At 50.4% G+C, this 12,734-nt stretch overlaps 1 protein-coding gene across 1 annotated transcript in view; it reads right to left on the bottom strand.

Moving 5' to 3' along the window:
• camk4 (calcium/calmodulin-dependent protein kinase IV) overlaps positions 1-12,734 on the bottom strand; it is a 217,005-nt gene that overhangs the window by 116,543 nt on the left and 87,728 nt on the right. The window contains exon 3 of the mRNA XM_072516421.1: positions 2,100-2,162. Coding sequence (XP_072372522.1) covers positions 2,100-2,162 — 63 coding nt within the window. The remainder of the gene's footprint in view (positions 1-2,099; positions 2,163-12,734) is intronic.

Below are 12,734 nucleotides of genomic sequence, written 5' to 3'. Positions count from 1 at the left end.
CTACTGGGCCGCCAATATCTCAATGGTATGTAAGTGGATGGGAGAAGAGCTGGGAGCGGCGTGGAAGAGATTGGAGAGGGCGTCCTGCAGGGGGACTAGTCTACAAGCTATGGTGACGACGCCGTTGCCGTTCTCACCGAAGAAATACACCACAAGCCCGGTGGTGGTGGCTACTCTGAAAATTTGGGGGCAGTGGAGACGGCATAGGGGAAAGACGGGAGCCTCGGTGTGGTCCCCGATAAGAAATAACCATAGGTTTGCTCCGGGGAGACTGGATGGGGGATTTGGAACATGGCAAAGAGCAGGAGTAACACAATTGAGAGATCTGTTTGTAGATGGGACGTTTGCAAGTCTGGGAGCGCTGACCGAAAAATATGGGTTGCCCCAAGGGAATGCATTCCGGTATATGCAACTGAGGGCTTTTGCGAGGCAACAGGTGAGGGAATTCCCGCAGCTCCCGACGCAGGAGGTGCAGGACAGAGTGATCTCAAAGACATGGGTGGGGGACGGTAAGGTATCAGACATATATAGGGAAATGAGGGACGAGGGGGAGATTATGGTAGATGAGCTGAAAGGGAAATGGGAAGAAGAGCTGGGGGAGGAGATTGAGGAGGGGCTGTGGGCTGATGCCCTAAGTAGAGTAAACTCATCGTCCTCGTGTGCCAGGCTAAGCCTGATACAATTTAAGGTGTTACACAGGGCGCATATGACTGGAGCACGGCTCAGTAAATTTTTTGGAGTAGAGGATAGGTGTGCGAGATGCTCGAGAAGCCCAGCGAATCACACCCACATGTTCTGGTCATGTCCGGCACTACAGGGGTTTTGGGTGGGGGTGACAAAGGTGCTTTCGAAGGTGGTGGGGGTCCAGGTCGAACCAAGCTGGGGGTTGGCTATATTCGGGGTTGCAGAAGAGCCGGGAGTGCAGGAGGCGAAAGAGGCTGATGTTTTGGCCTTTGCGTCCCTAGTAGCCTGGCGCAGGATACTGTTGATGTGGAAGGAAGCCAAGCCCCCGGGTGTGGAGACCTGGATAAATGACATGGCAGGGTTTATAAAGCTGGAACGGATTAAGTTCGTCCTAAGGGGATCGGCTCAAGGGTTCACCAGGCGGTGGCAACCGTTCGTCGAATACCTCACAGAAAGATAGAGGGAATGGAAAAGAAGAAGACAGCAGCAGCAACCCAGGGGGGCGGGGGGGGGGGGGGGGGGGGGGGGGGGGGGGGGGGAGAGAGGAACCAGAAGGACTCTCAGGGATGTTAGTGTATAAGTATAATATGTATAGGTTGTTGTTATAGGTAATTGTATACTGGACTGCTGAATTGTATTTTTGGAGAGTATTTATTTGGGACAAGGCAGTTGCCATTTAGTTTTGTTTTTTAATTTTGATGCTGTTTATATATTATTTATTTCTTGTTTAAAAAACTGGCCATTGTTATTTATATTGTTATATTACTGTGTAAAAGATACACAATGTACTGTTATGGTTGGCCAAAAATTTTGAATAAAATATATATTTTTTTAAAACGAAGGTGGTACTGAACTGCCTTCCTGAACTTCTTGACAAGGGAATCAAGGGTACTGGGATAAGAATGGAAATGGAGTTAGGCACATCAGATCAGCCACAATCTCATTGACCGGCTGACAGGCTCAGCAGCCAAATGGCCAACTCCAGCTCCTATTTCTTTCGTAATATGTAGATACAGGAAACATTATTGCAATTTTCCTGTTAGCAACAAAACACATGAAATTCATGTTGTATTAATATTTTCAGTGAAAGCAAAGATCTGACCAAAGCAGAAAACATTCAGCATAAATTAGAAAACTGGCCCTTGCCTGCTGGTCTGCCTTAAATGCTGTCGCAACATTCAAGTGTTAATGTTAATATGTATGTCATAAGGTTGTACCATAATGGCATTAAAAATAGCTAAACATGTTTGTGCTATATCAGATAGTGAGTAATCAACATTGAAAACAAACATTTCAAAATATGTTCTATTTATATTGAGTTCCACACTTCGAAGAGAAAGGAGAAATGTTTTATATCCTTGATAATAAACCATGAGCAACGTAGATATTGTGAAGAATATGATAATTCAACTTACAATATTGGGGTGGGAGAGTCGAAGCAGCACTCCTATTTCAGTTCGAACTATTTTTTTATCAACCTGTGAAACAAAGGAAAATATAAATAGGTTTTGCTATATTAAAAATTAAATAAAATCAAACGTTTAAGTTTGTTAGCTCAGACTGTCGCTGAAGACATCACTAAATTAACTGTGCTTAGATGCTCAAAGCTAATAATGACAGGGGTATTGCTTGCTGGTGCAAACCATTGCAATTACTTTTGTTATGATCCCGTTCGGATTCATTCACATTTGTAGCAAAAATACCCAGCAATTAACCGACCATGAGCAACCCAAAGATGAGACTAAGTGTTGACGCCGGGCAGGACTTGTGGACATTCCCGACAGCAAAACTGGTGCCGAACCTGGACCGATTCAGCGACTGTGGAGGGGCTCGCACCGGGTGCACCACGTGGAACACAATCGATTCCAATGAAAAACGGTGCGGGATTCACTGAGTCCGTAATTGACACTCAGGAGGCTGACAAGCTGCAGCCGCACATACACGTTACAATCCCCACACACATTAATCGCAGCCAACAAGATGGCACTGGGTGTGCTGTAGCATGCCCACACAGCTGATGGGTCGGCTGAGACCAGAAGGCTCCTAGGGGAGTGGCCTGAGTGGACCCGTGGCCCTAAGTTCACAGTGGGTTGTCAGCGGCATGCGCAGCTGTATGGTGACCTTTCCGGCTGGGGCAATGGTGTTCTGGCCCGTCCACCCCACTACTGCCCCTGGCCCTGGCAGAAGCACCCCAGCCAGCGGCATAACTGTCAGAAAACTATGGTGACGTTGGACACTTTCTGTACCCCTCTCTTCCCCTCAGCAGCCACAACACCGGTTTCATGATTTTTAAAAGCACAGTGAACCTCGCCATCGACAACCCATCCCATCGGTGGCGGAGAATCGTGGCGGTCCCGGAGAATACTGGGTCAGGCCCACTAATGATATGCAAATGGTGTTAACTGTACGTGCGTTGTGGAACGCATTGACTCCAGTCGAGTGAACGTAGAATTGTGATTTGGTGTCAAATTGGCGTCCTCCGCGATTTTGGCATCGGAACCTATTCTCCACCCAAACGCGTTTCCCGATATCGGCGTCAGCCAACAGAGAATCCCACCCCTGATTCTCAGTTGCGAGGAAGTCCTGCTCAGAAAACTACGAATCAATCTATAAGCAGACCCAGATCTAAATCCTGGAGTCCAGTTTGGCGGTCTCAGGGCGGGTGTGGGAGTGGAGAGGTTGTTGGTGGTGAGGCCAATGTAGAGGGAGCACCCATGGGGTACCCGTGATGCAGGTTTTGTTGGCAAGAGGGTGCCTGATTTTGAAAGGAGACTTTCCTGCACAAAGCCTGATGCAGGGCCACGTTCCGGGCTTCTCCTCCTACTGCTGAACTGTTCCTACCAGTCACAAAATTAAGGCTGGGAGGGAAACAGCCCTGTCGTGGGACTCAATTCGGGCAAGGGTGGACAGGCCCTCCTAGCCATTGCTCGTCCCACCATAAAGGTTCAGCGAGGTTGGGCCACGGGCGGGGCCGGGGGCAGGACAACCAAGCAATATTCCAAGCAGCCAAGCAGCATAATCTACAATTTTGCCCTACGGTTCATTCATTTTTCTTGTGACGAACTCAAAGGATATATCATTGATCTCCGGAATTCACTCTGATTTCTCTTCAGTGTTTCAGTTATTTGCCAAGCTGCAAGATTTCATGGAGGTCCTTCCATTCGCTTTTAGCTAAATGACCCTCCAATTATTTTACCGATCTCATAACTCTGGGTTCCACAGCTTCAGCACAGACCTCCCTGTGACTCCATTACAGTGGCTTAAAACATCAGCAAATACCAATTTCAAACTGCAACCAAGCTGATTATTTCCAGAACTCCAACAGCAACAAAGTTAACTGTCTTTCATTTAGCCGTCTTCCAGCTAAATTAATCTTCCAATCATTTTCCCTCCTTTCCAACTTTGTACCAGCACAGAATCACAGTCTATGTGGTGGATGGTAGATTTAGCATTTATTTTATTTCAGATATAAGTCTGGCATTATCTCTCGACTTTCAAGTAGCTACAAACTACGTAATACTCTGCGGTAGTCTGTGTAGAGGAATTACGGTATCTAGTAATGCTGGAACACCATTGGTAGATATTGTATGTTTCCCATTGGTCAAGCTGTATGGTAGCTCCGCCCTGCAAGGCGGGGTATAAGAGCCCGTGCCGCCCCAGCAGCTTTCTTTCTGTACCCGAGCTGCTGGGGGAAACATCTAGCTTATTAAAGCCTTCAGTTGGACTACAACCTCGCTTTAGTAGTCATTGATCGTGCATCAATTTAATAAGCTAGATTTAAAGAATGGAGCTCCGAATCAAGTCGGAGTGTCTGCAACTCAGCCCCCATGCAGTAAACTCGGCGGCGACTTTCAAGCACTGGTTGGCGTGCTTCAACGGCTACCTCGGAACGGCAGAAAACACACCCACAGGAGAACAGAAACTGCAAATCCTGCACTCAAGGGTAAGCCCAGAAGTCTACACCCTCATCGAGGACACGGATGACTTCGATGCTGCGATGGAGTTGCTGAAAGGACACTACATTCGCCCTGTAAATCAGGTCTACGCCCGGCATCTACTAGCAACGAGGCGACAAATTCCTGGTGAGTCACTACAAGAATTCTACCACGCAATCCTGGTGTTGGGGAGAAACTGCAGCTGCCCGCAAGTTTCAGCAAACGATCACACTGAACTGTGATTCGGGACGCTTTCATGCTGTCCTCTCAAATCCACCAGCGCTTGCTGAAAAAAGAGACTCTAGGCTTCAAGGAGGCACGGGCCCTTGCCGGCTCCCTGGATGTGGCCTGCCGAAACACCCGCGCCTACGCCCCCGACCTCACGGCAGCCCCCTGGTCAGCGTGGAATCCTCCTGCAGCCAACTCAGAGGCATCCCACATCCCCCCACAAGCTTGCGCTGCAAGACGGCCCGGCAACCCCGGGGGGCTCCGCTGCTATTTTTGCGGGCAAGCCAAACACCCCCGACAGCGCTGTCCAGCGCGTTCATCCACATGTAAAGAATGTGGCAAAAAGGGCCATTTTGTGGCGGTATGCTAGGCCCGGGCGGTCGCTGCAGTCTCTGGAAGCGAATGCGTGGCCGCCGATGCCACGTGTGATAGATGGGTGCCGTTATTTTGTGCACCCACAGCCATGTGCGACCAGTGTGCGCCGCCATCTTGGATGGACTCCCAGGACCTCGGTGCCGATGACCACACACCGCCCAGCGAGAACACCCAGCTGCTGCTGCGATTAGCCTCCGTGACCCTGGACCAGTCTCGGCCTCGAACACTCTCAACTGCTACAACATCGGTACTAATCAACGGGCACGAGACGTCCTGCTTAATCGACTCTGGGAGCACGGAGAGCTTCATACACCCCGACACGGTAAGGCGCTGTTCTCTCCCCGTCGACCCCGTTAATCAAAAAATCTCCTTGGCCTCCGGTTCCCACTCAGTAGAGATAAAGGGGTTTTGTGTAGCAAACATCACGGTCCAGGGAAAGGAGTTTAAAAATTACTGGCTCTACGATCTTCCCCACCTCGGCGCGGCCACACTCCTAGGGTTAGACTTCCAGTGCAACCTCCAAAGTCTAACTTTCAAATTCAGCAGCCCTATACCCTCTCTCACTGTCTGCAGCCTCGCGACCCTCAAGGTCGACCCGCCTTCCCTGTTTGCGAACCTCACCCCGGATTGCAAGCCCGTCGCCTCCAGGAGCAGACGGTACAGTGCCCAGGATCGGATCTTTATTAGGTCAGAGGTCCAACGGCTACTGAGGGAAGGAGTCATTGAAGCCAGCAACAGTCCCTGGAGAGCTCAAGTAGTGGTGGTAAAGACCGGGGAGAAGCACAGGATGGTCATCGACTACAGTCAGACCATCAACAGGTTTACGCAGCTGGACGCGGTAAACAGGATCGCGCATTACAAGGTCTTCTCCACGGTGGATCTTAAGTCTGCCTACCACCAGCTCCCCATCCGCACTAGTGACCGCAAGTACACTGCCTTCGAGGCAGATGGGCGGCTCTACCACTTCTTAAGGGTAGAGCCGCCCATGTCACTAACGGGGTCTCAGTCTTCCAGCGCGAGATGGACCGAATGGTTGACCGGTACAGTTTACGGGCAACATTCCCGTATCTCGATAATGTCACCATCTGCGGCCACGACCAGCAGGACCATGACACCAACCTCCGAAAATTCCTCCAGACCGCAAAGATCCTTAACCTTACGTATAACAAGGATAAATGCGAGTTTAGCACCGACCGCCTAGCCATCCTCGGTTACGTAGTGCGAAATGGAGTTATAGGCCCCGACCCTGAACGCATGCGCCCCCTTGTGGAGTTCCCCCTCCCTCACTGCTCCAAGGCCCTGAAGCGCTGCCTATGCTTTTTTTCATATTATGCCCAGTGGGTCCCCAACTATGCGGACAAGGCCCGTCCCCTGATCCAATCCACAGTTTTTCCCCTGTTGATAGAGGCCCACCAGGCCTTCAGCCGCATCAAAGCAGACATTGCAAAGGCCATGATGTACGCCATCGACGAGTCCCTCCCCTTCCAGGTCGAGCGCGACGTGTCTGACGTAGCTCTGGCGGCCACCCTCAACCAAGCGGGCAGACCCGTGGCCTTCTTCTCACGTACCCTCCATGCTTCCGGAATCCTCCACTCCTCAGTCGAAAAGGAGGCCCAGGCCATAGTAGAAGCTGTGCGACATTGGAGGCATTACCCTGCCGGCAGGAGATTCACTCTCCTCACTGACCAATGGTCGGTCGCCTTCATGTTCGATAATGCACAGCGGGGCAAAATAAAAAACGATAAGAACTTGCGGTGGAGGATAGAACTCTCCACCTGTAACTACGAGATCTTATATCGTCCCGGGAAGCTAAACGAGCCTCCTGATGCCATGTCGCGTGGCACATGTGCCAACACACAAGTGGACCGCCTCCGAGCCCTCCAGGAGGACCTCTGCCACCCGGGGTCACTCGCTTCTTCCACTTTATCAAGACCCGCAACCTGCCCTACTCCATCGAGGTCAGGACAGCCACCAGGAATTGCCAAATCTGCGCGGAGTGCAAACCGCACATCTACAGGCCAGAGAAAGCGCACCTGATAAAGGCTTCCCGTCCCTTTGAACGCCTCAGTATGGACTTCAAAGGCCCCCTCCCCTCCACCGACCGCAACAGGTACTTCCTGAACGTGATTGACGAGTACTCCCGATTCCCATTCACCATCCCCTGCCCCGACATGACCGCAACCACCGTCATAAAGGCCCTCCATAGCATCTTTACGCTGTTCGGTTTCCCCGCTTACATATAAGGTGATAGGGGGTCCTCCTTTATGAGCGACGAACTGCGTCAATTCCTGCTCAGCAAGGGCATTGCCTCGAGCAGGATGACCAGTTACAACCCTGGGGTAACGGACAGGTAGAGAGGGAGAACAGAACGGTCTGGAAGACCGTCTTACTGGCCCTACGGTCCAGGAATCTCCCAGTCTCCTGCTGGCAGCAGGTCCTCCCGGATTCCCTCCACTCCATCCGGTCACTGCTTTGTACCATGACCAACCAAACACCTCACCAACGTCTCCTTGTCTTCCCCAGGAAGTCCTCCTCTGGGACCTCGTTCCCAACCTGGCTGGCAGCTTCCGGACCCATCCTGCTCCGAAAACACGTGCGGGTGCACGAGTCGGACCCGTTGGTCGAGAGGGTCCATCTTCTCCACACTAACCCCCAGTACGCCTACGTGGCGTACCCCGACGGCCGACAAGATACGGTCTCCCAACGAGACTTGGCGCCCGCCGGATCCCCACGCACACCCCAGCCACCAGTCCCACCCTCCCTCCCATCGGTGCAACCTTACAGCCGCCCCCTTCCCAGGAGGATCGGTTCTTCCACCGGCCCCGTCTAGGCCCCCCCCCCCGCCCACCGACGTATCCCGCAGACGCTCCCTTCCCAGGTCAATCGGCTTCCCCACCAGCGCCATCTAGTGGTGTTGAAGCTGCCACAGAGATCGAGGCCACGCTCCCGGAGTTACAGATGCCTGAGCCTCCACCGGACTCACCACCAAAGCTTCGACGATCAAAGAGGACGACCAGGGCCCACGATTGACTGATTTGCTTCATTTTAAAGTGTATATAGTTAATTGTGAAATTGTAAATAGTTACGACAATAAGACAAAACGCTGTACGGAGGTATTATGGTACCTCCATAACTATAATTTCGACCACGTTACCATTTTGTAATATCAAGCCACCACCCCCGCCGGACTCTTTTTTAACAGGGGGTGAATGTGGTCGTCTGTGTAGAGGTTTTACGGTACCTAGTAATTCTGGAACACCATTGGTAGATATTGTATGTTTCCCATTGGTCAAGCTGTATGGTAGCTCCACCCTGCAAGGCAGGGTATAAGAGCCCGTGCCGCCCCAGCAGCTTTCTTTCTGTACCTGAGCTGCTGGGGGAAACATCTAACTTATTAAAGCCTTCAGTTGGACTACAACCTCGCTTTAGTAGTCACTGATCGTGCATCATACTCAAAGCTAACAGTCTCTTTGCTTTCCAAAAAATGTCTAAACTACTGGCTGTGCCCTAGCAGACTTACAGAGTGAAATTGAAAAACATAGGGCAGGATTTTCTATTCCAGAGACGAAGTGCACTGACGGGTGTGTTTCATGGCACATTTCCCACGGGGCAGTGCGGTGGGAAATGGCACTCATTTTCACATTCAGAGGCTCATTAATTATACATCAGCGAGTAGCTCTCAAAATCACATGGTGGAGTGGGCAGTGATTCGTCTGGCCCATCGTTCCCTAATGGGGTCAAAGGTTCAGGCGCCATATTTAAATGCCATCCGAACATACACATTACTCTCAGCAGGCCAGCTGTTTGTAGGAAACATCCTGATATGGCGCCAAGACAAAAAAAACTGCTTCCAGATTCAGCAATGACTCTCTTGAGGCCCTCATTCGTGGAGTGCAACAGCACAGGAATGTCCTCTACCTGAGGGATGGCTCCAGGAGGCCCAGCAGCTTCAGCTTGCCGACCTGGGAGGCGGTTGCAAGGTCAGCTCACTGGACACCCGCCCGAGAAAAGTCATCCAGTGCAGGAAGAGGATGAGTAATCTCACCTGCTCCACCAGGGTAAATGACCCTTCAGCTCACTCCAATTACATAATGGCATCACACACTCAAAGGATTACACTGCGCAGGGATCTTGCACAACGTTAGTGGGGGAGACATCAGCACGGATTGTCTCACACACACATTAACATCACCAGCATCTCATTTACATGCTGCATAAACTTTTTCTTCAGCCCTTACTGGGGAGTGCTCAGCAGACAAAGCATTTATGCATGCTTTTCAACCTCCCCTGCATCTCTTCTCATTACATTCCATCCCATTTATCTTCATTCAGGCCAAGCTTGCCCACAACCCCCAGAGGGTGATATCCCAGATTGGAGGCGGAACAGCTGTCCACTGGGTAGTGCGGTGGGAAATGGCACTCATTTTAGGAGGATGCCGCTGAGATAGCAAGAAGAGAAGGCTTGATCAGCCTCTCCCAGCAAGCCAATACAGTTAAGCCCTTCATGAGTTGATCACATCCTGATAATCATAATGAGTGACATGCAATGTTGTATTCTGCCTGCTTCTGACCTAATTCTATCGTCTCTTTCTTACAGGAACCAGCCAGACAACCAGAGCTACCATAGCCAAAGCCCCGGATCACATCAGAGCAGGATGCTGAGGATGCATTAGATGAAGACCCATCACTGTATTCACCGGCATCCGAAAGCAGTGCAGAGACACACACCCCGGTGGGTCATGGACATAGATTAGGCTCAGTGTCACATTCTGGGGGACACCTCATTGACACGTCTCCGCAACAGTCAGAAGAAGTGTCAGGCCAGGTCTCTGGCACTTATAGAATATTTTGAGATCAGGCATCCACTGAGTCGGAGTCAGATGATGAGTCTCTGGAGCAGCCGTCTCTGACATGATAGAGATACAACAGCAAGCAGCAGAAAACCAGGTAACATTACGAGAGGCAGTCAACAGACAAGAGCAGAAATGAAGGAGTCCATCAGCATTCTGTTTGATGTCATGGCACTGACATGCGAGCACCTCGAGGTCTTTGTGGGAAGGGTGGCAGCCACCTTGGTCGAGCAGAGCCTACCGGATTTGTGCTCTAATGTGTTCTCCATCGCTGTAAGCATTGGTGAGATCCATCAGTGGCTAGGTGAGATGGAGGAGGTGCACCTTGACCTCCCTCCAGGATCCCTCTTATTCTCAGGGTCAAGTAGGGGTCCTCAGGCATTCATAGGGAGGGGGGCCAGCAACTGGAGACCTTGGAGCCATCTCCCAGGTGACTCCGAGAGTGTCCAGTCGATTCCAATCCCTCATGTCTGCATCCCCATCACCTCCAGATGTACAGGCCATGGAAGGTGCACCTGCCCCACAACAGGACATCCAAAGCAGGCCGCGCGCAACTTTCTAGGTTTCATCCCTCTAGAGGATGCCCATCAAGGTCATCAAAGACAACAGGGCATAACAGTCGGTAAGCTGTCTCCACCTCTGCTGCAGATGATGGGAATGCACAAAGACATTAAAGGGTTAGAGAAATTAAGAAAGTTTGACATCAGTTATGCGTCATGTGTGTTCATCACTGTCTATTTCATTCACTTTTGTAAATACATTTGCTGTTCATAAGAATGGTCTCGTCAACTGAAAATGCTGTGCATATGCAACTAAGTGCCCCTTTATTGCAAGGATGAGTCATGCTCCCACTCAGTGAGCACCTTCTTTTGTGAGGCTCACATTCAGGTGACGTGTAGCTGAGTCATGGCAGTTACTTGCTGCCAGCGTTATGTCAGGGATATGTCTCTAACTCTACTGAAAGTATTTACAATATTCATTCGTAACCTCTACTCCTTACAAGACAACATGGAGTTAGGCACACTCAATAGCCTTGGAGGGTTAGCTGTAATTGTTTCTCAAATGAAATGGTTATCTTCATTGGTAGTGCCAAAGCACAAGTCCTGCAGCCATGATGGTTTCTCTAATCATGTGTGCATCTCAGTATCTGCTAAAGGTTCTCATTAAGATGGCGAAAGCTGCATCACGTTCTTCGTGGCAGCATTTGTGTTGTGTGTCAGCTTTCGTTTCCAGAGTCCATGGATGCAGGGTTCGCCACTTATCTACCCAAAGATTAGGGCCTGATGAATCAGGAGGGTTGATGGTCTGCATGCTGAACTTGCTCTCGATGTTACTGCTTATAAAGGTCTTTCAGTGCACTGACATGGCATTAAGGGAAGAAGTAATGTGGCCGTGTCCTGTATCTTACTCCTCCTGGAATCTTGCAGCTATCAGTGTGGCACGTCGTGCTTCTTCGATGTCTTCCTCACATGGAAGCTGATCCTTATCTCCCACTTCAGCTTCCTGCCATTCATTGTCTGAGGAGCTCTCAGCCTCCTCCATGTCTCCATCTGGCAAGGGATCTCCCATTTGAAGTGATAAATTGTAAAAGGTGCAACAAACCCGTAGGATGAGGAGGTTTTGCGGAATATGCTCTGTGGAGAGTACTGCAGAGCCCCACTTGAGCAGTCCAAACATCGGAAGCGCAACTTCAGGATGCTAATGCTTTGCTCGATGATGGACTGTGTTGAGTTATGGGCCACATTGAATCTCTCCTCGAAGCTACTCTGAGGACGACACACAGGTGACATGAGACACCGTTTGAGCGGGTACCTCTTATCCCCAAACAGCCATCCATGGAATTGCTGAGGCCATTCGATATTTGAAGCACCTGGGAGTGACTCATGATGTAAGAGTCATGGGAACTCCCAAGGTACCTGGCACCCATGTGCATGATGTGCTTCTGATAATCACACACCAGTTGAATGTTCAGGGAATGGAACCCTTTCCTGTTTAAGGTGAGAGGGGCAAGGTTTAGAGTAGATGTATGAGGCAAGCTTTTTACACAGAGGGTAGTGAGTGCCTGGAACTTGCTACCGGAGGAGGTGGTGGAAGCAGGGACGATAGTGACATTTAAGGGGCATCTTGACAAATACATGAATAGGATGGGAATAGAGGGATACGGATCCAGGAAGTGTAGAAGATTGTAGTTTAGTCGGGCAGCATGGTCGGCACGGGCTTGGAGAGCCGAAGGGCCTGTTCCTGTGCTGTACTTTTCTTTGTTCTTTGTTCTTGTAATGAACATCAAGGATTCTGCATGGAGTTCTCAAAGTTACATGTGTGCAATTGATTGTACCTTGCACTGTTGGGAAGCCTGAGATAGCTGCAACCCCAGAAATCTAGTTAGGTTCATCGAGTGTGACATAATGACACTTAGTGTTGACGGCATCTGTCCTCCGTGATACATTTATATATTAAGAATTATGGGATGACATATAGGTTTGTTGTGAATTCCTGGAACAATCCACAGGCAAAAAACTGAGCAGGATGGTGAACTTCAGGGCACTGGCAGTGAATGTCCTCCCCGTCCATGGAGCATTAGATCCTCCTCTTCCTTCTTTCACAGGCATATGTGAGAAGTAGCCAAGGCGGTCCACAAGCCAATTCCTCAACACCAGCCCCT

Source organism: Scyliorhinus torazame, chromosome 9, assembly GCF_047496885.1.
Source record: "Scyliorhinus torazame isolate Kashiwa2021f chromosome 9, sScyTor2.1, whole genome shotgun sequence".
Classification (NCBI taxonomy): Eukaryota; Metazoa; Chordata; class Chondrichthyes; order Carcharhiniformes; family Scyliorhinidae; genus Scyliorhinus; species Scyliorhinus torazame.
The sequence above is the reverse complement of the archived record's forward strand: the minus strand, read 5'-3'. Positions and strand labels throughout refer to the sequence as shown.